We start from the raw sequence: 27,306 nt of genomic DNA on the forward strand, positions 1-27,306 counted from the left end.
GTTTCAGCTGAGCGACAGTTACTTGCTGTAAACCACTGTTACAAACTTCTAGGAAGTGATTCTCTGCTTTGCCACCAGGAGGCGCAATGAGGCAATCTTAAGAAATGCAATTTATCATCTCTACAAGCAGATGCAATGATAATTAAGGATATTACAGCAGGACACAAAACTATGTATGCAACTGAGCATCACCAAAGTGAATTAAAATTAATAAAAGAGCAACTCATGATCAAATAAAACAGCTAAAAATAAAGATGCATAACAGACAATAACATCTCTCTCTCTCTCTCTCTCCATATATATATATATATTTTATTTTTCACAGCATTATCTACGTGTTCGTGTCAGTGGTTGTCTCGCATATCTACAAGATACAATTCACTGATAATGAAACAAAAAAAGGAAGACTAAGTTCAACCACTCTCAAAACAGAGAAGGAAGCAAGCAAAGCTGGATGAATTGCAGACGTCAAACACTATATAAGTATCAATCAGGAAGCCTTAGAAGTGACTCATACTGGTCCACTGCTCACTGTCTGCTTCCCTTGCAGTACCCTGAGCATAATGTGTGTTTAAGTGTGAATAATGGGTGGGAAAAAAAAGGCCCCAGTGTGTGTGTGTCACCGTGAAGATAACAGAAACGAAAAAAGCAAGTTCGCCTGTGTGCATCAGTGTCTTGGACGTTATTTGAGATCTGCAATCCGATACGAAAATTCTTACATTGCTTGCCTAATTAGGCATCGTTAAAATTCACATTTTATTATTCAGTTTTCTTAGCAATTAAAAATCGCACAACACATTGCAGTTTAACAAGGAAGCAGCCCTACAATTTGGAAAGCTTTACAGACCTGCATCTCCTATCGCCTCAGTCACTGCACTACAGCCAGCCAAGAACAGCTGCTTTATGAATGGATATGAAGGAGGATGAATAACATCTGTAACCTTAACTTGTAATGTCTTCATATGTTACAGAATAATGCATTACTTCCTACATGCACGAGGAAACTAGAAGTCACTTTGCTCCAAATGCTTCTAGGACCTTGTGCATGCATGCTATATTTATATGCCTGACTATCAGCGTAAGTGATTGAGAAAGAAAAGCACTTTCCAACACATTGTTTCCAGTAAGGCCCTCATCCATTAAGTTATGAATAAATAAATATTATCTGCCCATTCTCTGTATACAAGCATGTATGCATATATGTGTGCGTGTTTGTGTTAATGTTTGCATTACTAACATCCAGTATGGGTCCATTGCAGTAGTGGCATCGCGGTGAGAACAGGTTGTGGTAGTCTTTTTCGCAGTAAGGGTGCCCATCGCGCTCAAAGAAGTTCCTGGAGCCGATCTCCTCCTGACAGTGGGTACACACGAAGTGCTCGGGGTGCCACGTTCTGCCCATGGCAGTCACCACCTGGTGTGGGGAGACACGGTGCATGAAAAATTAATGAGCTGCAAAGAGAAAAGACCTGGCTCAGCAGAGAAAATCTCTGCAGCAGAGCACGAGAGCAGCAAAGGGAATCCTGCAAACAGCAGCAAATGTTTGCAACTCAAAGTTTAAAAGGAATAACAACCATATTAACTTCATATTTATAATTATCTTGCTTCACATAAGTAAAAACCTCTTTATAATCCTGTGAAAACATTGAGCCGCTCTAAACTTAAAGTAGTGTAAAATATCATTTTTCTGGAGGAGCTAAAATCCAGATACGTTAGTAAAACTAACGCGAGGAGAAGACTTCATGTACTTATATTGAGCTTAAAGCTACACTTTGGTAAAACGAAACACACATTGTATTTATTACCCCACTTATTGGCTGTAAACTAAATGAAAGGTGGGCTATTGATAGCCTAAGCGGCTTTGAGGTTAAGCAACAGCCAGAAACAAGTGAAACATGAGCCAACGCTGCACTCATTGTGCAAATGAATCTAAAGTGCAATCTTCTCTTCACCATACCATTAACAGAAAACTGCATTAATGTGTGCAAATCCCACTGGGTATTCGTGCATAACAATAACAGCCTGCGAGCACACGTGTCTAAAAAAGGCGAGTTAAAAGTTTAGTATGTGAGCCACATTGAACATACATGTATGCTTAAATGTTTCTGTGCTGTTACCTGCCCAGCAATCGGTTTCTTACAAGCACCGCAGACCCCTTTAGCCACCGTCTGGACGCCAAGTTTGTTGAGGTCAGACTGCAAGCTTCCCAGCATGTTGTCCAGCTTGTTGGCTGGTTTGGGGGCAGGAGAGGGAGAAGTCTTTCCTGGTGAATGGATCTGACAGAGATGGAAAACCAAAGTGTTTAATTACGCCATTCAGATGCTTCAATAAACAACCTCAGTATAATATCAACACGCTGTAGTTAGTGTGAGTGAATCGCACCACTGCTACATTTTGTGTTTTCATTTTTCTTGCACACTTACTTGACTTCATGTATCTGTCTTTGTAACTGGAATTTAAACTGCACTCAGAGGAACAATTTTAAACTCGCAGTGGTGCTTTGCTGAAGTCGATATAGTATAAACATAAAATTTTCTGAGAGTTCATTAATTCAAAAAGCTTCCTTTGGCTGCCCTCTTATTCACAAGGGCTCACCACAGCAGATGGCTCGGCATATTTGATTTGGCAGATTTTCACACTGGATGCCCTTCCTGATGCAGCCCCAAAGGGATTCGTGTCTCCTCCTGGCTTTGAACCAGGGACCCTTGAGGTGTGAGACTAACATGTAAACTACAAAGAAACCTAGAAACCTCCAGGAATGAAAACTCAACGCTAAAGTGCAGAAACTATAAGTTTATAGTTTTTGTAAAGGATTATTAGAGGTGTAGTTGCTTTGACCAACAGGTGGATGCAGACAGTGGAAGCTACAATAACTACCTGTGTGCTATAAGTCACCTCAGCGTCTCTACTGTCTTTGTAGTGTTGATGGCTTATAAAGTCCGAGCGCCAATATTTTCACCTAGATCAGCCCTAATCTGTGTTAACAGGCCTTAAATATTAACATGTATGTGTAAATGTGTCTGGTTACTGTAATGCAAGCAAACACAGACCTTCTCAGGTGGTGTGGTCATTGGACCTTCATGACTCCTACATTCCACTGAAGGAGAAAATAGCACCTGTGGTGCATGACCCCCCCCCACCACACACACACACACACACACACACACACAACCTCCATACATTTGATAAAGTTAAAAACGCAGCCTTTTCCTGGGTATTTTACCATGGTTGTGCCAATCTGCTAAAGCAGGTTCTAACAAAGTTGCTAAAAGGCATTATATTTTCTACAGGTTCATCAGGTTGGTGTCTGACATAATGGGACATGTTGACTTAAGTCTTGTGAGACATGCTATAATTGTGATGGTAACTGTGCTGTCATGCGGCAGATTAGGTTTCAGTGGCACTGCAATCCTTCCATTCCTAAGCATGGCAGGACTCTTGGTGTAACGGGAATATCAGGGAGTTACACTCTGCTTTCCTCTAAGCTCTTAAATTCTCCTCTCCACTCTAACACACTGTTCTTGGCGCCACTGGATGTCAGAATTAGAATGTGGGCTCAGTCCTTCTAGCCTGAATGTCAGCACCCCTGTGACTGGACTGCAGACAAAGCCTTCACGAGGTTACCTGTTTTGACACCGAGGGCCAAAAACAGAACGAGCGACCGGACAAATTCCTTAACGCCCATACATATCCAAGTAGTCAACAAACAAGCTCAAGTAAAACAACTCAAAGTGTGACAGAAAGTGGAAAGAATGAAGTTAGAGGAGGAGGATGGAAGAAAGGTGATCCGTGCCTGAATCGGTGGAAAGATGGGGTCGTACTCTGTCTGACAACCCACTGATACAAAGAGCTTGGCAGGCGGGGGTGGCGTGACCGGCTTGGGTGGAGGGCTAGGTGAAAGAGGAGGTTGGACAGGTGGAGGTGTGGGCTCCCTGGGAGGAGGAGGAGGTGGGGGAGGAGGAGGAGGAGGAAGAGGAGGAGGAGTAGGTTCCTTGGGAGGTGGAGGGCTAGGTTCTCGAGGAGGAGGTGGGGTTGGAGGGGAGGAGGTAGTGGCGGAGGAGTCTGCTTGACGGGGGTGGCTTTTTGAGAGCTGGGGGAGACAGTGGAGGGGGAAGGACTTTTCTCTGTGGGGCGGGTGATTCAGGAGGGATGATGATCTGGGAGGAAGAAGGAAACAGAAAGCAGCGAGGAAAGGAGAGGAAACATCAGACACAAAAAAGGAAAACTATATCGGCCCAAAAAGTGAAACTGTTTAAACTGTTTGCCAATAACAAGTAAAATTTTATGGTTAAGTTTGAAAAATGATAAATATCTAATATCTGCCAGTTAATCCTGTGATCAAAAGCCAAAGAGGCATAAACTACACCATCAGTGAGGCTTTTCATCTCCACCTTCATCCTGCTACCTTATCCACAGATGGCTGAATCCCTTCCTCTCGTGTCCGCTGTGGGTTGGACGTAACAATGACTCCCTCCGTCAACCAGTCATCGGGCTGTTGTTTACGCCTGCGCTCCAACCGCCCGATCCCCAGTTTTCCCTGCAGCTCTTCAATAAGTCGATCTTGCGAGTTGCTTTTATTTATAATGATTGGTCCCATTTTACGTCTCAACATTCCCTCCCTGTACATTGGGTGCACGTTGGACGTCTCTTTGGTGCGGCGGATAACTGACTTGAGCTGGAGAGCAGATGATAAGTTGGTGTGGGAAGCTGGAATTGTGCCATACGCCAGAAAAAAAAAAAAAAAAATCAATCACAAGCAGGATGGGCCCAGAAGTGGATTTCTCACTCAAATGCAAAAACCCTCACGCAGCGGCTGGGGTCAAAATGCTATGCAGTTTTTCCTGTCAGGCATATTTAATTGATTTTGTTTGCAGAAGCCGAGCATCAGCCTCCTGCACAGGCTCATTCTTTAATATCAACATAAAACCTGCCGGAAATCCATGGCGAGGCATGCTCGACGAAAAACACCAGTCTATCACAAAATGCCTTCATAAAACAGTGCACATGCCAAAGCAGGGCCAAAGATTAAACCAACAGAGCTCTAGTGTGCATTTTAAATTCATCTGCAAATGCAAAAAGGGAAGGGGAAAAAAATATCCCTTTTACTGTGGTCTCTGGGTCTTTTCGTATTGGCGGTGTCAGTGATTAAAAGCTTGAACATGACATGTCAGGTGCTATGACTAACACAGCAATGTCAATGAAGCAAGTGGGGGCGTGCGGAGACATCTTTTTCAGCAAAGCTTTCAACATCAGCCACAACTGATCTCCACAGGGAGACTTCTCCCTCAAGCCATTCTGTAATTGCTATATGACACCACATGCATCACACCACAGACTGAGGAATTTCTCCTCATCTTGACATGTTTGTACTGTTGCACAGCTCCTCGAGTACTTGTAGAGCTGCTTGCCCAAAATAAGCTTACTTTTCAGCATTTTGCTTGAACAACCAATTAATACAACCCTTCTGCCATTACTTCCAGATACAATTTATATCTTAGCCACATGGCCAATTAAAAGAGAGACACATAGGGTCTTAAATCCTCTATAGGTTCGTGCCAGCAGCTTATTTTGGAAGAGTCAAGCTGAGCCTCCTACTTGACCAGAAGCAGATAGACGCTCAACAGCAGAAGGCTGCTGTATGGGCAAGTCCAGCGTTGCATCTGGAGTCCCAGGGCAGGTGGAGGGTGTAAAGCACTCATCCATCCAGCTGGACTCAGTCATGGGGGTCAGGGTTCCCTCTAGGCTGAGATCTGGATAAAATCCATCTTCCTCCTCCCAAGATCTGTCTTCTTCCCCGGGCACAAAAGCAGTCGGTGGCTGGTTCTCACCCAGTCGAGTGGAGTCGGTTGATAAGAGTTTCTCTAAAGTATCATCCAAAAAAGGCTCCCGGCATGGCCACGTTAAACCCAGCACTTCATCTCCCTGACTTTCTGTAAGAGGTGCATACAAGCTACTTGATGGCACAGTGGCGACCGAAACTGGAGACACTCTGGGACTGCTGCTGCTTGGAAATGTGTATGTTTTTCCACTAACTGGAGCAGGACTCTTGGGACAAGTATCTTTTTGGACTGTTTCAGGACTGGAGCTCTTGGATACAGCTGGGGAACTAGAGATATTAGGAATTGTTACAGGACTTGCAATCTTTGGACTTGAAAGTCTCGGAAGTGTTAATGGACTAGCTGACTTGGGCACTGTTTCCATGGTGGTTGGCACGGTAACTGGGCTATCCCTCTGTGTTGCTGCTTGTGGACTGTGACTTACAGGAGCAGGACTGAGACTTTTAAGGACCGGGCTTTTACATTCAACATCAGGAGGACTGGGACTCTTGCCTTTAATAGTGGGACTCGGGCTTTTAGAGACTGTAACAGGACTTTTAGAAACAACCACAGGTTTGGAGCTCGTGGCAGCAGGACCTGGACTAGCAGACTCTTTAGTTATTATATGAGTGGGGGTGTCAACTTCAGTTTCACTGGAGGTTTTTACAGTACTGGAAATACTAAAGCTCTCAACATGTGAGGTCTCAGAAGTGACAGTGCCATCATTAGCCTTCTGTTGGATCTGAGAGTACTGAAGGCCCTTAGATGATGCTATTACTATAGCAGAAAGAGGTGAAGATGCAAGAGCTGAACCACCATCTTCATCTATGTGGAGTTCCAGCGGGAGCGGTGTACAGGACGGAGCAGTGTAACTATAGGGTAGAGGAGTATCAGGGGAACCAATCTGAGGCGTTATAGGTGGGTTAGTTATTGGGTGGATAACCGGTGAACCAGCAACTAATAATGGGTCAACTGCATCTTGATTCACAGACACCTGAGAGCCAGACTAAATCAGGTGCAATTATGTGAAGGGTGCAATGTACATACAAAGACAAGACATACACAGTGGTGGAGAAAAGAGAAAGAGACCAGGAAAATAAAGAATGAGATGAGAGTGAAAGAGAAAGGACAGTAAAGAGCATCACACAAAGCAAAACCTGGAAAGTTAAAATCTTTGTTTCAGCTTATTTTATCAAATTAATTCTTGACTGTCAAACACACCATCACTTCAAAAATTTTAAATACTATTAAAATTTGTTGTTTCAACACGAATGAATGATGTCATCACAAATACTGACAACAAATTTAAATTTAAAAAAACACCTTAGTCACTGCAATGTTGCAGAAATGCTGCTCATAAAAATAAGACCTAAAAACAGGCAAATACCAAAAAAAACAACTTTTTATAATTAAGAGCTGCACAAACATCCAGTACAGCTCAATTCTAAACAGCCACACATACCAAAAATAACTGTCCTCAGCAACCCAAAGTCAACCCACTTCTGAACCATACTCACATTGCTTTGCACTTTGAAGTCAGACAGGGAGGCCATTAGCTCATCCAGCTCTCGTGTGGCAGAGGAGGCAGACATTCTGGCTTGTTGTTGTGACAGCGATTCTTGTCCATCTGTTTGCTCATCTGACACCACCAACGGTGTGGGGCTAGTGAGGAAAACACCACCGTCAACCAAAAAATTTAAAAAATAAATAGAAAATATAAAACCATGTACAGCATAAAAGTGGTTCATGCCAGCATAAAATACATGGGCACACATTTCTCTGTAGTACAAATCCAGTTTTGGTCTTACTGTGGTGCTGGGACAGAGCTTTCCAACTCATTCAGAAGGCTCTCCACACTTGGTCGAACGTCCTCGATTCCTCGAGTGGGTCCACTACGTTTGGGCTTCTCCACCACAGGAGGAATGGCTTTACCTGCAGTGGAGACTCCATTCTCCTGTACGTGGTGGACAACGCTGCTGCCAGGCAGCGGTGGAGCTGCTTCCTCTACGACATAAAGAAAAAAAGGAAAAAGATGAATGCATATCCTGCTTAGATCTAAAATGCATACATAGTGTGAAGTGCAAACACTGAAACAGTAACAGAATACAGTGGAAAGAATGACACCATTGTGTAATACCACAAAAACAGAAGTACCATATTTAGACGGTGACATCTACATTCCTTCAGAGAAACATGAGCATTTCATAAACTGTAAATAACCTCCGTTTGTACCTTCTGTGGCGAAGGCAGGGGTGCTTTGCTGCACAGCGTTGAGCTCCAACAGCAGGCGGTCCAGCTCAGACAGGTTGCTGCCCAGTGAGTTCATTGCACCAGCTGATGAGTCACTGCTCTTTTGTTTATTAGGGAGACTGAACAGGGCAGAGACATGAAACGACATTTATCATCAACATCTTGTTTCAAGCTTAGCACCAAGTGGAAATGGTTCTTTCTGATCAAATGTTTTTATTAGTTTCAATTCTACTCAGAAACATCTTTCCAACACACAAAAAAAACTCAGTACAGCTACTTTTCTTTACAATATGTCTCAAGAGCTTTGGTGAGACTTAACATGACCTCTAACCTGTACACGTGGTCCTCTCCACCAGTGGGTTGGCCTAGACTGCTGCTATCTCTAGACCAAGGACTTCTCTGCGCTGTGCTGACAGACTGAAATGAGGAAGTAAAGTAACAATAGTGAACTCAGAGGATCAATAAAGCAACTAATTCACTTCTCATCCATGAGTTCATCGAGCAGTATTTGAAACGAAACAGTCTTTGGTTAATTCCCCAACATTTACAGCATGCATGCATTTACCTCTATTTCTTCTACTCCATTCAGAGCTTGGTCTGAGGGAGTGGGTGGGACTTGGGATGGAGAGCAGACGTCTTGCTGAGTCTGACCCCGCACAGGAAAGGAGTAGGCGGCCTCTTCAGACAGGAAAAGGGGGTGTTTTGAGATGTGGGATGTTGTGGACTCGAGGTCCGCCAATAAAGCATCTATATAGATAAATAAAACACAGACTGATTAGCATCTGGTTATGCCATATCCTATCTTGAATTTTAACTTTTGTCGTTCAATTATTTATGGGCTTGTAGTTTGATGTATTAGGTATCCTTGAGAGCTTTAATAGCTGCCATTTTTTAAAAATGTATTACTAACCTCTAACATCATAGCTCTCATGACTCTGTCTATGGGAAAGAAAGAAATCAGAGCGCGCTATCACAAGATCTTTGAGCATTCAGCACGAAAACCAATGTGATAGAACAGGGGGAAAAAAAGTCAGCGACCGCCATCTATCAGAGACTCCAATCTGCTGAAAGTCCAATAGCATAAAACAAGGTCTATATCGATGTTCAACGGACATGTTGGTGCACTTCTGAAAAGTTAGCACTTTCAAGGAACTTCTAGTGAATAATATTCGACTCATGATATCCTGCTTGCATACACGAGCACCAAGTAATTACTGCTTCTTTCGCAACCTGTCAAAACCCCCAAGAGCGCTGACATCAGAGGGAGTGGAGTTGAAAAAGTTGAATCATGCAGGCAGTCATGACCACTCCTGTCGTTACTTATTGACCCTCTCCTGCCTGCATTGTGAAATGTTTTAAAGGGTTGCTGTCAAATCTGCACACAGGTATACACACGGACATATTTAACATCTAAACGCAGACAGGTCCCCCCACGCCATCTCCGAGCGAGGGGGTTATTTGGTATTCTGAGAGGAATGCAGGCCAAGAAAACAACTACTAATTAAGCAGTCCCAACAAGTAGGTAGAAGGACACATAACATTAAAGGGGATTTAATGAAGAGCACAGGCTGTATTACTGAATACTCAGGCTTATTTTAGCACACTCACTCACCAGACCAGGGTTTAGTTTCTCTTGCAGAATTTCACAAGTCCTAAAAAATAAGACCCTAAATTGAAGAACAAACTTGATCCAATAAGATGTGTTTTGTGAATAAAGCAACTAAATAATTACAGTTTACACACACACCGTCAGTATACCAGTGTGTTACAGGTAAAGGCACAACTGCTGCCAATCTAAAGCAGTAAAACTAACAAAGTTTAAGTATATAACCAAAACAGTAATGATCAGCATTAAGTCTCATTCTGTATCGCTAAAGCGCTGACTAAAATCTATTAAAATAGCACACAGCACTCTCTAACCTTCTATAACAAAGTCTGACATATAGCTAAGGAGTATTCAACATAGGTTAGCAAACTTAACCACTTCCTAAAATTAAACACTGGGTCAGCAGTCAAACCCATAGCTAAAGTAACCAGCACATGACACATACCTCTGAGAAAGGCAAAGACAGTACACTCAAGGAAGTGAAGAGGCACGAATACAGAGAAGAGAAGAATCAGAGGAGGAAGAGGGCAACCTAAACACAACGTTTGCCAGGCAGGAACTGCCTTTCTTAACTCTACCATCAGTGCAGCAGAACAAGAGACGAGGAGGGGGAGAGGATCACGGAGAGAGGGGAAGGAGGGGTTAAAAATAATGCCAGGGGGTAAGGTTCACCCGTTCACTGCTATGCCAGCTCCGAACTAGCTGCCTGAAAGCTTAAATAAGAAAGCTTAAGTAAGTAGAAACACTACTCACACAGATCACGACAATCCTCTGAAAAGGTGTCCAGGGTCTGAGCAACTGAAGAGTACACAGTGTGGTGAACTGAGGAAAGTTGAAAGCAATCGGAGCTCTTATCAACACAGACATGCCCAACTATGGGAGTGGTATCACAAAGGTATATAAGGGGCTGTAATCAGCCCCTCCTTCACACTGGTAGCGTAAGCTCTGCTCAGGTTACTCATGACTCATGACTACTTTTTAATGCTGCATGTTGCATTATTTTTAGTCCTTTAATTATAATCATAAATATACAAGTGTGTTTTCTTGCCACAGTTTAGCTGGAGACCAACTCATGCTGGGTATACCGAAGTATCATGAGTACAGTGGTAATTCAGTCTGCAAGGTTTCCCAGACAGAGAGGAGACACAGCAGAAACTGAGCCAGAGCAATACCAGATCCACTTGGAGCACCTTAGCGCTACCGTGATAAACACGATTAACATGGTTAAAATGCCAGTTGACAGGGTTTCACAGCAGAGTCTCCTCTCTGGACACAGAAGCCCGGATACATTCCACAGAGTTTCATTATGGACACAGCAGCACACTGTTTACACTACTGCAGCCAGCTCTGCGCGCGCCTTCATCTCTTACTTGGTAGCGGCAAAGAAGCACACCCATAAAAGCAAAGAGGAAGAAACAACACATCTGTCACTTTAAAGTAAATACCAAGTATGGTGTGTGATAAAACCTTCCATTCAAAGATGGCTAGAAGCAGCGGCAGGGCCAGCACACACACAGGTGTACCTAACACTCAACAGTGCGGCTCGACTTCTGGTCCACAAGAAGACAAAGTCAGGAGGACTGTGAACTTACTTGCTTAAATGAAGTTGACACGTCTTCCTTAAAACTTCTCACACCAGAGCTGATTTTAACAGTGTGACATAACGCACAACACGCAAGGAAACTGCGGCACAGATGTACTTTTAGGCAACAGTCCACTAGATCCTTTGGATTTAGCAAGTAGTGAGAGTTTGATCATGTAATGTGATGCTCATAGATAGGTCTAAAGTTTGTAGTTGTAATTAAACATCTGAAAATTTGTAAAACAAATCTACACAAAATGTTTTTCTGTATGGGCTTAAAGTGTCCAATCAGAGAGCAGGTGGTTCAATTTCTTGAAAAGTGTAGTGGATTTTCAAAATCCTCTGGTTGCTGAAGGCCCTACGCAACAGTGTGTTTTGTAAATCTACTTCTCCTTTTGGGACCTGCAGCAGCAATTAGGCCAGAAACATAACTGGTAAAGCAACCATCACCATCTCTCCTCTGATTGGACCATTACAATGTATCTCAAGATCGAGGAAATCCAATCAGATCAGAGGGTCAGATTTTGTACTGCGAGCTTTGATCTGTGGCGATCTACATGGAGTTTTGTGCTTTGTATCTGTATACAAGTTCACAAAAGCACATCTTTCTCCACACCACAGTCTACAAAAGACCACTGTAGCCACAATTACGTCACCCAGTGTTTAGTGGCTGTCACCATCTTGGTGTTTTAAAACCAGATGTCACACGTGAGGGGTGGACCTGACTTAAAAAGCGAGGGACACTGCACTTTTATGTGGGGTCGTGACTTTTCAATCACAAGGTAGGCTCATAGCTTCATCCTCAGAGAGCCATAATTTCCAAACCGAACGCCACGCTGTATTCAATCAAATCTGAAACCAGCGATTTTAAGCATAAATTCACATGGAAATTTTTCACTGAAGCCATAAATAAAGACAGCAGTAGGGTAATTTCCCAAAAGACTTATTTTTTTAAGAGGTCCGGTTTTTAATTTTCTCCATTGCCATTTCATCAGATCCTCATATAAAGAGTTTAAAGCCCTGAACCAAGCCAAGCAGCTACATACAAAGATTTGATTTGCATCACAAAAAAAAAAGACCATGAAAAAGCCAAAGGTAATACTCATCCAGCAATGCACTGCAAATCCCAGATTTCACTTCCAACCTTCTCAAATTGATTTCTTCTCATTATCACCGTGTTGTAAAGTAGTAAAGTATAGCCTGGTTATTCACATGATACAGAGCTTCATTCCTGACTGTAATCACCGCTCTCGTGGTTTTTCAAGTGACCTGACATTTTCTGGTTTAAACGCTTCCACAGTAACAGCGGTCTCCATTAATCAGTCTTTGCGGTTGCAACTGAGGATTGTGGGAAGAATAATTTCATTTCCACGACACCGTGAATAACACGAGATTTTATTCAAACAAGGTTGATATCATACCATCATTTCAGCATCACAGCTTGTAGAAAGTCTGCTCTCGATGCCTACAGCATTATGGCTCATAATCAAAATCCCTATGGAGAATTTGAATGGGATTTTTACTTTAAGATTCCCATTGTGGAGCTCCATACAACCATTTTTATCTGAGTTTTTGGCAACCACAGAGCTCACCCCCTGCTGAAGTTGAGTCCCATCTTTTATACACAGATCAACTTTTGTTTTTGTATAGTTTTTACAAATACCTCTTTCCACATGTACATATAATGAATTTTTCCATGTACATATATCTTACAAAACATCATTTATAAACAGCGCTTTACTTTAGTCCAACATTTTTTACCCTAATTTGACCCATACTGCACCACACAACATAACTATGTAAAAAACATTCAGAAAAACAACCTAAAAAAAAAATGTGATCAGAATAAATCACAGAATAAATCAGAGCTAACTCAAACATCAATCAAATGAAATCACAGCAGAACATAATTTAGGTTTCATCAGATACTTTTCTGAAATACTGCATAAATAAATGGTACAAATATCTGCAGGGCTCATATCTGTTACAGATGTCAGAACAAAGTTTTACTACAGCTGGTGGAGACTTCAGTGAACAGATGTTAGTCCAGATGGTTTACACAAGAGATGTTAATCAACTTAGCTCTCAAGCTGAACTAGATTTAACCCTGGTTATAAAGAATCTGCTTCCTTAAAATACAGTTACTGCTAAAACATGAACCTCCAGGCTACAGATATGCATACTCTGTTTAGCACTGCCTTACATGAGTATACTGACTTCAAATACAAGAGAGAGGCTTTATCAAAATAAGGCACGCTAATTGAAATCAACAGCTCATTTCCCACGGCAATGTCATTAGAGCGCAGTCCTAATTAACAGAATATAATTTAGCTAAGTTTTAGGGCTGTGTTTGTTTAGTGAATGCAGCATGTTAGACATGCTCTGACCCATCCACAAACTACACAAGCACACTGAGGTGTGTCAGCTTCCTCTGCCAAGAGAGCATACCGTGACACAGACTCCAGTGCAAAACACACACAAGGTCTCCAAAGGCCAAAAATGAAAAGAGGAATAAAATAAGGAACGCATAAAAACCTGTGCTAAATATCTACTGAAACATGGTTATCTTTTGAGGATAACTGAAGGTGAGCTTGTTTTTTGTATTTTGTTAGTGAGCGCAGGTTAATTCCCCCGAGTTCTTGGGAAGAAGGAGGTTGTATAAGGGGGACAAATCTGCTTTTTAGCACCTGGAGAAAAAACAAGCTGCACGTAGAGCTAACAGCCTGAATACATCAATTAAACTCAGTCATCCCTCTTAATTTGCAGCTAATGAACACAGAAAAACACCAGCATTCAGTCGGTTTCTGTGTGCACGACACTGAATGTGACACGGCAGAGCACAGCTGGGCTCAAACAATGAGGAATGGTGGTAGGAGTGTCGAGAGAGAGAGGAGTGAAACTGGGAAGTGTGTGTGAGTGTGGCATGCAGCAGGCAATCCTCAGAGGCTAAAATGTGGGTTGAGGCAGATTAAGGAGACTCCCTTCCTCCCAGATGAATGGTGTGCATTTTAATTACACGAAGACAGTTTCACATGGGGCTCATTATAGGAAAGAGAAAGAGAAAGATAAAAGGGGGACTAGGAAAACTCGAGTGGAAAGAAGAAGAGATGAAAAAGACAGGAAAATGAGGAATGAAGGGAGAGGTTAGGGAGGGTATGAGAAGGAAACAATTTCAAAACTCAAGTATGTCGACAGTGAAGGCCAGCATGTAAATCACTACTTTTCACAGTCAAACTCAACATAAAATATGAACAGAATCCAATTAGACAAACAGGAAGACTCGTGCTCCTAACAGTTTTCATCCTGGATGTCAACAAAGGCAAGCCTCCATTATCCCTGACAGGATGTCCTGTCTATTTGACCCTGCACTCACTGCATGAGCTTCTATAAGTGCTGACCGCTGCTTGGAGCGAATCAATGCTGTTCACTATTCAACACATCTACTCCTGTTTATTTAACTCAGCTGGTAGCAGTTCATTTATCAGCCTGCAGGGGATGATGTTGAGCTACGTGCAAGTGCCAAGCTCAAGCTTTTTTTTCCCCCCTTCCCTTCTCAGGGCTGGTATACAGAAAAGTCTTTATCTGCTAGGTTCATAAATGCCAAGACATTTACTGAGATATGAGCTGACACCAAAGTGAAACTACAAGGAAAATATTAGCGGCAAGATCCTGGCTGTGCAGCAAGTTTACCCGTGTTCTCTGACCTCCTTTCTACATCTTTCTATCCTCATTCTTTTCATTTCTTCACTGTGTATCTGTCGTTTTGCAAGGTGCACGCTGGCTGATACTAATTTCTTGCGTGCCACAGCTCGTCTTCCATATTAGAGAAAAAGAGGGAGAGGCGGAGAAAAATGCGAGGTGCATGCCAGCTTAACGAGACAGTGCGATAGGACAGAAAAGTAGGGACTAAAGGCAAGATAGGACAAATGAAAGAAAACATAAAAAGTCAGACTTTTGGTTTAAGATCCGCTTTGAGGGAGGAAAAAAGAGCAAAGCTTCAAAATGCAATAAAATGTGTGGAACAATCTTAGTATTCTGCTGTTCTGAGACTTATGTGGTGACACGAAGCCTTTCATGTGTCGTTCTGAGAGGACTAGCCTTTCAACGTGACACAACCTGACACACCATCACATGAAATGATAAATCCTTCTCTTTGCTTGTACCAGAAGAGGAAGAAGAAGAAAAAATGCACATGCGCCTTACAGCCCTCCGGGCTTGTGTTAGATAGCAGAAGGCCTGTGCCTGCGTTCATTTGGAGCGCTTCGACGGCTACGTGAGCACAAAATTAAATCACGCAGGAAACTAACGCACAAACGGGTGCAACAGTGGACGGCGACACCGGAGAGACACACTGAGGCATCTAGGCACGCTATAAATACTTTCCTGCTGACCCTGACCTGTTGGAGAAGAGACATGAAGGAGATGATGGATGACCACGATGGTCAAAGCAATAGCCGTGCGTTACAGACCACCCAGCAAGATCTGCACTTGTAAATTATATCTGCTCTAACATGTTATGCACTTGTACTCTAAATAAAAAGAACCATGATGTAATTTCTTTGATCTGAATGTTCTCAGAGTAACGCTCAAAATAAAACTTTCTTGTTAATGACCACAGACTGTATGACCACCAAAACCAAACCTTACAATGTCCTAGCTGCTGCAGGAAGGGTACACCCTGGATAGGTCACCAATCTTGACAGATGATCATCATCATCATCATCATCATCATCAGGTGTGTTGAGTGAGAGTTGAATTTAACTGTGAAAGCAAAGGGCACCACAGCCCTGAAGAATACCTTTTATTATCCACTTTACTTTTACTGGTGGTATCAGTGGAATATAATATAGTGGCAAATTAGACTTCAAACAAGCGACTGAGACCACGAACTTATCAGGAAGTGTTTTAATGAGGTCATATAACAATTAACAGTACTGTAATTTTCTCATTCTCACATGCAAGTCATTGTCTTTTGGCAACCTAACTTGTCACCTCCTGCAGACCATTAGAATCAATGCAGTTTCATATTTTAACACAGAGTAACTCTAAGATCAATTAAGTGCTACAGATGCTATTTCATGCAGACAGAATGCAGCTGCTTACACAGCAGCATGCACTCCAGTGTGAGAGAGTACATCGATGTATGCAAAGCGAGCACACACAAAACAACACAAAGCAGGAGAAGATCAACCATCAAGTATTTTAATATTAACATAGCAACAACATTAAATAATCTGTTGACTAATCAAAGGAATTTATGATTAGATGTAGTTCTAGTTTCTGCCTTGCACCCAGTATTTTCTTTCTATATCTAAATATTCACCCTTTAATGACAAATGCAAAAACAAGTAAACAGACATCTTTTACAGTTTATCTTTAGATTTAAAAAAAAAATATCAACCTTTCGAGTGCCAAGTCTAATCTGGCAAGGCTATCACTTTGTTTATTTTAACACTGGACAAAATGACTAAGACTCTTCCGGTTAACTCAGCTCTATAAAGCCCTGTGGGAGGTTTTGGCCTCTTTTTAACAGTCATAAGTGCCAAAATTACCACCAGACAGGATGATCTCATGTTGCAACTTGCAATTTGCATGGTGGAAATTTCATAAAAAACAGAACCCCAGGGCATAACTTCGCTGTTTTGGTTCAATCTCTCTGCTCTCATTTCACCATTTTCTGCCCCAGCAGGCAGCTAATTTTCTGCAAAACACTATGACAAACCCGCTATACACAAACCTCCCCAGCAACTAACAGCAGAGCTTCAAAGACATGAATGTTTGCTGAGCAAATTAAAGCATTTAACACAGAAGGAGGTAATATTTCCCAGGATTTAATGACCAAGAAAGAAAAAAAAAGCTAATAGAAGAGCCAATATTAAACTCACTCCACCTGTTACTACTAAAAATAAATGCAAACTTTGATCCTGCTGGGTATCAAATTCATAACTATTCAACAAATAAACTTCAAAGCTCATAATTATTCTCTTTCTGTGTTACATGGCATACTCCTTTGTCTGAGAAAAAGGCGATTAGTCTACTGTGACTTAAGGCCAGAGGAAAAGTTAGGTCAGCAATTTGAAAAAAAGAAGAAAAAAAAAAACTTCTAAAACTGATCACACTTTTGTTCTGAGAAGGGTTGAACCACATCATACTAACTGCTGAACTACTGTGACAACTCATCTCTATCAAGTTCCACGGAGGAAGTACCACTTCAAAGTGTCAAACCAGCGTCCTGACGCCTCCGCCGCTACAAGTTCATGCAATAAAACCCAACCAACACAAAAACTGTGCTATATCTTAACTTTTATAACATATTTATAGCATTTATATCCAGGTCGCTCCTTGGTAAGATCTCCGGGAGCTTTTCATCCAAGAAAGCAAGTCCATTAGTGATATTATTTCAGCTTTGCTTTTACACAATTACACAATTGTCCTCTAGCCTCACAATAGTCACAGTGAAAGCAGCAAAAAAGTGGACATTAGATTTTGGATCTTAACTATTAGTTATCATTTTTATATTTGCTTTTCACTCTGCACTGTGGGAATGTGACAGAGATCGCTGAGATGCTTTTAAAAAAAGTCACACTTCACATTTCAGTAATATCGTTATTATTAATATCACACCGAGACATTTGTTGTTATTAATAGTTCCGCTTCTTCTTCTCTCTGCCGCTTATTTATATGTCGGCTGCGTTTCTGCTGTTTTTGTTGCTCTCTTGCTCTCCTGTTATCAACTAAATAGAATTATTACATTTGAAGGGAAGAGGCAAGTAATGAAAGCAGCAATTTTAATGTTCAAATACTAAACATGGGACTAAACGAGGAGAGTATCTGTAAATGAAACAAAACCAGGGAAAAGATACAACATGTCCTCTTACCACACCATACGACTTTTATTTATAAAGAACTTTAACGTGAAACCAAGGTTCACAAAGTGCTGAACATATACAAATAGCAGAAACTAAAAATAAAATGAAACATGTTAAAAAAAATAAAACCTCTTGCTCTTTCTCACCTCCATCTTATTCTCGCTCAAAACCCCCGTGAACTCAAAGGTTTTTAAAGCAAGCCTGAGGTAGTTTTGGGTTTAACTGATGCCCAGTCTGGTTATTTTGAGAGACTGTGTGCATGTGAATGAAGTGAAAGCCGCTTGAAATTACTTCAGCAGTACCATGCGGGAGGGCAGGGTGGGGTCATTTACTAAAAGAGACAATCATTTTCAGTGTTATACTGAATTGCATAAGACGACTGTGCACTGAAAGTAAGAGCCAAAAATATACTACAGAGCCACGAGCAAAAGAAGTGCTTCCTGAATATCTGCATAAAGCCATGCTGAGGTTTTATAATTATAACAGGAAGTCTGCACTGGACTACAAAGAAGTCTCATTACAATTGCTGTGATGACATTTCCCCATTAAACCAAACCTTTTTCAGCCCTACCACCAAACAGAGAATGCTAGCGTTTGCTGTCAGCCGCTGAATCTACTGATTTAGGGAGTAATTGAGGGCACACTACAGGTTACCGGTCTAGAGAGAAGCAGAAATGCCACACTGCCTGTAGATTTTGTGCATTATCACTGACCCAATTCTATATATACCACATACCCATGTGTGCGTGCAAAACTGCACTTTATTGTTAAGATTTAACGGTTCCTTCTTTAGATACATGTGAAAATACAAACTGCAGCATAGACCAGTGAGTTATATGGCTTCAGTTTCTGATACAACAGTAACCATAAAACACAAATACCAGCTATTTTCTTTGTTATAGTTCAATATGAAACGAATAAAACTGCAGATAATCATTACAGGGTAGAATTAATACAAATCTGGCTTAAGAACTGACGTACTTTGAGCTTCATGCATAATGCATAATATCATATCATAGAAATTGAGAAATCTCCAGAGAAAGCGTGTAAGTAGATAAGAAGAGATTTCTTAATAAACTGCAATCTCAAGCGGAAAACAATTCCCAGTTTTTATGTTACTTTGCAAAGCTTGTTATGCAAAATAACACAAAAGGATGGGTAATTCCCCCCCTTCTATTAATCAGCTCTTTCGGGTTCTGTTTTTTCCTGGGTTGAAGTAGGTCATAGCACCAGAAAAAAAGCAGCTCTTTGTCCCCTCCGGCAAGACAAGGACAGAAGGAAAGGGGATGAAGAGGAGGGTTAGTGAGGTCTGCAAAGTGGGCCAGATCATTTCACTGGAAAACAATCAGCTCCATCCAAGTGCCAGAAGCCACTTATAGTTGTGTATTCTCTTGTTAATACTACACCCTTATAAACCTGAGGAGCACTAATCCTCACATGAGTGTTGCCATTAACATAAATGGGAGCTCACTCAGTGTCCGCAGTGACCCCTTTAAACAAGCCAGATGTTGATTGTAAACAGAGCTAAAGCTCAGTCCAGCTGAGACGCTCGCGCACACAAACACTTTTGCACACACTCATTTCTCCTCCACTCTCCCAACTTCCCGATTTCATCAAAGGCTTTCATTGTGGTAGCTCTATACCCCAAGTAGGGCAGCACCGGCAGTGCGTTAGTGACTATTTAAACCTGTGCCAAGGGCAGAGGAAACCTGCTCGGCACAAACACATTTCCTAATAACGCAGTGATGTCTTATCTCAGCCTGCAGCCACATCAACATGCCACCTCTATGAAAAATGACATTTAGGAAGCAATTAGGGGAGAGGCTTAAAAGCATCTGAAAGGCCATGTGATATTCACGGGAGCTGGAGAGGCTTTAAAGGGAAGCACTGGGCCACTTTTTTAACGCCAGTATAGTTACAAAAACATGGTGCTTCCTCTTACCGCAACCAAACAAAATTTCACAATTACCGTCTTCTATGCAAAACCGTTACACCAGCTGTTGCCCGGCTCGCATCAAAGGAGCCGCAGCATCGCATCAACTGAGCTGTCAGTCACTGATGGACTGGCAGGGATGAGAGTCTTGCAGCAAAGTCAGCAGGGAGCACAACTCATCAGAGCTTAGTGGGGATGAGGAAGGCTGAGAATGGCTTCTAGTGTATACACACATAATGGAACATCAGACAAAAGCAACAAAGAAAAGCACGCGAGCGAAGAAAAAAGAAGTCATTCTGAGAGTCAATATGGAACAAGATGTGGCACCTTCATCATTTAGAAGGACCAAAACTACAACCCACCAGGATGTCGGTTAGCAGTAGAAACCTCATGGCTACAACTGCATCAAGGAGGGTTTTAGGGGCATTTCCTGTCATGAAACATGGGTCCAGCTGAATGTGAAGCTGCCCAATAAAAAGAGTGCAGAAAAATCAGCTGACAAAAAAATAGTGCACATTGTGGTAACAACACTCTGGCTTGTGGTTAGACTATAGCTCCAGACATACTAAAGATGGAGAGATTTCGCTTGTATCTTGTGACTCTAAGTATGGTTTTTTGTTTTTGACTTGAGGGCTTTTTCTACAGTAGCTGCTTGAGTATCGACCTGGCAGGCTGCCGTTACCGTGTGCTGAGACCATAAGAGATAACACCACGGCTGGCTTAGTGCAGAGGTGGTGCTGCTTAGTCAGCTTCCTATTCAGAGATGTGTGTCCACACCAGCGCTCTGTGATCAGTAGCGTGAATAAGTTCTGTTTTCAGTGCATATAAGTGAGTGTGTGTGTGTGAGTGCACCATATGTTTCAAAGCCCTGCAGAATCGTTATTTTTAAAAGTCAAACAGATGGACAAACCGAGGAGGAGGTGAGCTATTCTCTCTAGCCTTTAGCTGCCACACTGAATATCTGACTTGCATGCATGTGTCACCAGAGATTTATCATCGAGCGTGGGCAAGAGTCACTCCAGACAAGTGGTTGCAGGGGTTTTTCTGTGGTCTACTGAAAAGAAAAACAGAGGATTTTGAATAATGTGAACTTTCAAGCTTAGTCACATTTTTGCACGTCACAGTCCTCAGGTGATTTAGAACTGCACCTCAGCACAGCAATGAGCAGCCATAATCAAAAACAGTAACAGAAGCAGGCAAAGCTGGACTGCAACTTTTCTCTTAAACTCAAAAAATACTGAACTCACAATTTCAAATAATGCAACTTAGTGTCATCTTTTGCAGAAATCTCAATTCCTGGTAAATAACTTTCAAATTATTTTTTAAGCTGCAATGCAAAATCGGTGAGCAAAAGAAGAAGAGCAACGACACCTTTGCCCAATAGGAAATAAATATATTGTGTCCTTGTAAAGATAACAAAGGTTTTCTTTGATACTAAAGATAATCTGCCTTCTTTTTCTTTAAGGGATATCAAGCACAGGGCTAAGGGGGCAGAATCAGCCCGCCAAAAACAATGCGCAAAGAAAATGTGAAATAAATTTGAAGCTTTTAGCTGTATTTCCATAAGTTTTACAGCTTTTCCTACTGATAAAGAACTCCTCCATGACCATTCACTACACCAAAGTCATCAAGTAATCAATAAACCATTAAATGAAAGAAAGGTCCCGTTTTGCCACTATTCACTATAAAAATGTATTATTTCTTTATCATGTAGAAACACTGAGATGTATAATTGAAACTGAACTTTTTTTTATATATTAAAATATCTCAGGGAATAAATGTGTGGTTAAACGTCTCTCCAAGTGGGCTGTACATCGGTCACAAAAAAAAAAAAAAAATCAGTGTGACATCGCTGCTTTAAGCCTAATAACTGAATAATTAGATACATAAAATACTTCAATATGTTTCCATGTTTTCTTTTGGGTTTTTTTTTTACAAGTAATTGTAAATCTAGATATTCTGTATCTGAATATGGTACACTTGGGAAATTAAATTTGGCGGTCACAACGTAGACTTCCTGCCTTGCTTTCGACAGCATCAGGCTCACCCTGGCCTGAACTCTGTCACACTGAAACGTTTTCTCTCTTGGTGGCTGTCCTTTGCAAAAGCATGGCTAGTCCAAAGATCACAAAATTTGCTTCCCGACACCTCAGAAAGATCCCCCGTTGACATATGTAGCTGTAACTGTCACACTATTTGTTCAAAGAATCCTAATAATACATCAAAAGGAAAGTCAGTTCATTACGTTAGCATAAAATTTAGGTATGTACTTCATCTATTTGCAAATTCATCTCTTTCACTTCCCCTTACACCATCTACTGACGTATAATTGCAAAATAATTCCTTAGGTCAGACTGCGCAAGATTATGCAAAAAACTACTGGGGCAGGTTTCGTGATTTTCTTCAACTGCTTTGTTGATGGCAGACAACATTATCGGCCTTCTAGCTAAATCTGGAATTAGAAATAGAACAATTGCTGGAAACGAGTGAGTGCAAAAAAGAGAAGGGGAGAGTTTCTAGCTCATTTTGCGTCCCTGACAGAGTGAAAAACTACCACTCAGGCATACATGACATCTGTGTCACAGTGTAACACAGAACATGCGGAACAAAATGACAGATGTTCACATGAGAGCCGTCTGATGTTTCCTTTGGTCTACAAACAATGAGCCAACCTAAATTTAGACTCTGCTGGGTATCTAGGCTACACCACATCTCATTTGGACTTCGTAAAAGAACTGCTTTGCCCACGCCCACTAGGTGAGTGACATTTCCAACACTGCAGCTGCTGCGCCGCCAATGCTCTGAGGAATCGTTCCACTTGAAGTGATGCCGAGAAAGTGACAGCGAAACGTATTAGTCTGAGTGAGAGACAAACGCAGCGGTTACTGTATTTGCAGACATAAAAAGGAAATACTGAAAGGTGCTGCGCATTAGTCAGTAAAAGGGAAGTTAACTTTTTAGGCTGTTTGACATTCATGTCGTGTTGTTGCAGGCCCAGGGCAGTGAAGCACGGAGCAACGCTCTGGAGCGCTGATAGCTGAGGAGGGGAGGTCAATGAAAGTTTGCCTCAGAACATGCCACAGCACCTAGACCACAACGACTGCACAAACAAAAGGAGATACAAATAACATAATTACAAGTCTTGCATAAGAAAAACAAAGGAGGAGGAAGAGCAAAAAAAAGCTGATAATTGCAAGTGATCAAGCTTTGCAATCTGCTTTGAGCCAAATAACCTCCTCTCTTGCAAACTCAGCCAGCTTAAAACTGTCAATAGATTGGAGCCTGCAGTTTCCCATGTGGCTCACCACAGGAATGGTGGGGAGTAGGAAGAGAGAGGGTGGGGCAGTGCAGCGTTTTTAAGGAGGATAAATTTTGGCTGAGGCCCAAACCCTGCATGTGGGCCTGATTCACCCTGACATTCAGCCTGAGATCAGCGGTGCTCTGCTCTTGCGGCCGCTGTGGAAGGATATAACAAAAGCCCTGGGTGTGAACATGTGTGGATCACAGGGAAAAATAGCTTAGGAGTAAAGACACGCCAGTTAATTGACAGAAAAAAACTGAATGAAAAGTGAGGAAAAACAGGGCAGAGAGAGATGAGAGCAGGTTGGTGAAAGGTTTCCTGGTGCTCCTGCTGGCTCAGCTCTTGAAGACGGACTCTCCTCAGGCTAAAAATACACCTAGACTTCGTTGTCCTCTCTCAGATTGGCTCACTCAAACTCCACCAGTGGTGCTTCTTTATATCCCCTACCGCTTCTAAAGCCATTTTAAACCTTCAGCACATCCAATTTTCATAAGCAGGTGGAGGTAAAGTTTCCTGCTGTAGCTCCACAGCTCCAACGTGACAACAGAGATCCATCAATCGCACGGGGAGGATCTGGTGTCAACGTTTCGCTACGTATGTGTGCAACATTTTTTACATATCTGTGCTAAAACGATGACAGAATTTACAGCCCTGTGACATGGTAATTACCCTTGGCTGGCTTTTTTTACATAGCTACTTTAAGGAAAGCCCTTCGCCCGTGTAAGCTGAGAATGTATCCATAAACGCTGACTGGATATAGAGTGACTTCTTGGTACACTCCCACTACCAACACATGAAGCAGAGATCTGGGTTTTGGACCGAAAGGGTTACATCCAGGGGAAAACAGAAAAAAAGAAACACCATTGTTTCATTCCTTTTTGATATTTTAAGCATGTAGAACCTGAAAGCAGAAGCCGTGCCTGCAATATTCTTCCCAGCGAGTCTACCTGCAGCTCTCAGAGGGTGCTAATCCCCTTTGGATGGCTTTTGCAAGGCATTCATCATCTTTGACTTCACGAAAACACACTGGTTGTGTTTTTAATAGCAACCAATGAACCTGACTCCTATGCATTTCGTGGATGTCCTGCTAAACTTAACCATGCAGTCACCGGGGAAAAACTAACAAGAAATTGCTGATCCCGATAGCCATGTGCAAGCCTCGTTACTTCCATTTAGTTTTTAATTACACTGGATGCTTTTATCTCCCTGGAGATAAATCACAATTCCCAAAAAAGTTGGGATGCCATATTAAATGTAAATAAAAACAGAATGCAATCTCTTGCAAATCTCATAAACCACTAATTTAATCACTGTAGAACACAGAAAACATATCGTTTAAATTGAGAAAATCTTACATTAAAAAAATGAATAAATAAAGGTCATTATGAAATAGATGGCAGCAACACATTTCAAAAAATCTGGGACAGGATCATGTTTACCACCGTTTAGCATCCCATCTTCTTTTAACAACAATCTGTAAACATCTGGGAACAGAGGAGAGCAGCTGCTGAACGTTTGTGAGAGGACTGCTGTCCCATTCTTGTCGGATATGAGCTGCTCAACAGTCCTGTATCCAAATGTTTTCAGCTGGTGAAAGGTCTGGACTGCAGGCAGGCCATGTGGTTATAATTGATCCAGTATGCTGTTCACCATTGTCTCGCTAAAATACGTAAGGCCTTCCCTAAAAAAGACGTCACCTGGACGGGAGCATGTGTTGCTTTAAAACCTGTATATCCCTTTCAGCATGGATGGTGCTTTTCCAGATGTGCAAAGTGTCAATTCCACGGGCACTGATGGGTCACAGATGCAGGCTTTTGAACTGAGCGTTGGTAAGAAGCTGGATGGTCTCCCTTATATTTTCCTAAAACAATTTCAAATTTCGAATCGTGCGACCACAGAACAGCTTTCTACTTTGCCTCAGTCCATTTTAGACTGCAGTGTTTCTGGATCATGTGTCCACGTTTGGCTTCTTCTTTGCACGATAGATCTTTAACCTGCATTTGCAGATGGCGTGACGAACCGTGTTCACAGACAATGATTTGTGGATGAATTCCCAATTTTTGGCCTTGTCCCCTTGCGCACAGAGATTTCTACAGATTCCCTCCAGATTTGTAAACCCCTGCCCATCAGAGAAACTCTACCTCTCTAAAATGTTTTTCTATAAGCAATCATCTCACTGACCTGCTGCCACTTAAAATGTTCCCAAACTGTTTCTTTATGTACCACTTCCTTTTCCAGCCTCTTGCTGCCTCTTCCACAGTTTTTTAAATGCACAGTTGTAAGCTTGTCAACCTAAGGCAGGTAGAGGATTGACTGGCTCATAGTGAGAATGTTAAACTACTAAAGCAAGAGAACTGTCAGAACCCCCACCCTCCCCCAGGCTATGTATTATTTTCTGATGTCACTATAAAGTCTACTATAAGTCATGGTTAACCTGGTTTTTACTGGCAGAAACAACACGGGTCGCTTGGATTCGTCTGCCGCTGCGTGCTTGACAACAATCAGCTGAATCCAACTGATCACACAAACTGTGTTACTCTGTCAATGACCGTGTGTCACCAGAGTCTGCACTAATGGGACTGTTTCTCTCCCACCTGCTGCGACACTTATATAATCCTGACACCCAGCAGGAGGGGCTGCATAGGTCAGCGTACCGGCAAAGAAAAAAAAGGAAAAAAGAAAAAAAAAACCTAAATGAGCAGCAGTATGATTCACGCATTCATCCCAGGTGTGCGCATGAAAAAGTTCCGGCAGTCCTGCACGAGTCCGTCACCCCTTTTTGAGGAGTACAGTGCAAACGTACCGTCCAGCGGACCATTTTCACGTTACCAGCTAATAAGACGACTGTTACATTCATTATCGTAGTAACGAGATGCCTCCCCGTGCCAGCAGCACGCGAGGCCCTTTTGTGCATTTAACCCCGCGCCTGCTCGCAGCTGAACCTGGATAACTCAGCCCACCTGGCAACGGGGAACACTTGCGACTTAAACAAGCCAACTACATCTACTGACCACCTGCGGAAAAGCCCCCCCTCCTCTTCTTCGTCGGGCTGGTCAGCCCTCCAGCGCTAGCATTGTGTGTTTACGCTAAAAGCACACACTCTCACGCGCTCTGCTTTAATGTTGCCTCCGCGGCGAACGAACTTACCTAAATCATCCATGTTGGCCGGAAATGGTTCCAGTGCCGAGAACCGGACCGGTCCTCCTCTCCGACGATCGCAGCTGGACTGGAAGCCTCTAAATCGCCAAATCCCCGCTCTCACTGGACGCAATGAAGTTTTCAAGTCCCCCTCCTGCTGCTGCTGCTGCTGCTCCTGCTCGAGTCGACGCGTCTTAAACACACTCACAGACACACACATACCCAGCTGCCCCCAGCAGCCCACATCCAGCCAGCCCCCCGCCAGCCCACAAGCCACAACACGCAGGGACCAGCGACATCTAGCGGCGGAGAGTGGTGTTGAAGGGACGTTACAGTACATTCAATTGCGCGCAGCCTGGAGTCAAATAGGAGTTTATTGTCGCGCAGTAGATTATTTTACTTAATAAAATATACATATATATATGGGACCCTAATAAGTCATATTGTTCCAGAGTTTCAATACTTTATGTAGTGTAAAGGTATTAGATTTTATACATTCATAGAATATTTAGCTTTTTACATTTCTTTTTTTATTAATGTATTTTTTTTATGTCAGCTAAATTTAGTTTTTTGTATTAGTTAATTCAATCTTTAATGTCATACATTCTTGCTGATACAGTTAGCAGAGCAAGCTCACAATAAAACTAAAAATTTTAATTATAAAATTAAAATTACTAACCAAGGCAAGCTAGAGATCCTCCTCCACCTCGCAATGCAAGGAGAAGATGAGGACTGTAGATTTTATTATTGATGAATTTATTATGTCTGCTTGCATGTTATATGCACTACTGTAAGTAGCTACTATACTTCAGCA

The 27,306-nt window shown here is 42.1% G+C and overlaps 1 protein-coding gene across 4 annotated transcripts in view; it reads right to left on the bottom strand.

The window, feature by feature from the left end:
• LOC100706266 (paxillin) overlaps positions 1-27,061 on the bottom strand; it is a 30,611-nt gene extending 3,550 nt beyond the window's left edge. Inside the window, exons 1-9 of one of the 4 annotated variants that reach the window (XM_019358753.2) lie at positions 10,115-10,387; positions 8,629-8,810; positions 8,395-8,480; positions 8,046-8,182; positions 7,622-7,817; positions 7,331-7,475; positions 5,593-6,819; positions 4,403-4,672; positions 3,908-4,154 (exon numbers count right to left, since the gene is read on the bottom strand). In XM_019358753.2, the coding sequence (XP_019214298.1) occupies positions 4,005-4,154; positions 4,403-4,672; positions 5,593-6,819; positions 7,331-7,475; positions 7,622-7,817; positions 8,046-8,182; positions 8,395-8,480; positions 8,629-8,810; positions 10,115-10,250 (2,529 nt within the window). In that variant the 5' untranslated portion in view covers positions 10,251-10,387 and the 3' untranslated portion in view covers positions 3,908-4,004. Of the gene's footprint in view, positions 1-1,237; positions 1,412-2,114; positions 2,274-3,907; positions 4,155-4,402; positions 4,705-5,592; positions 6,820-7,330; positions 7,476-7,621; positions 7,818-8,045; positions 8,183-8,394; positions 8,481-8,628; positions 8,811-10,114; positions 10,388-26,501 lie in introns of those variants that run through there. The other 3 variants (XM_019358752.2, XM_003441407.5, XM_019358754.2) reach the window with 3 other exon arrangements.
• Positions 27,062-27,306: the final 245 nt, after the last annotated feature.

Source organism: Oreochromis niloticus, linkage group LG5 (genome assembly GCF_001858045.2).
Source record: "Oreochromis niloticus isolate F11D_XX linkage group LG5, O_niloticus_UMD_NMBU, whole genome shotgun sequence".
Taxonomy (NCBI): domain Eukaryota; kingdom Metazoa; phylum Chordata; class Actinopteri; order Cichliformes; family Cichlidae; genus Oreochromis; species Oreochromis niloticus.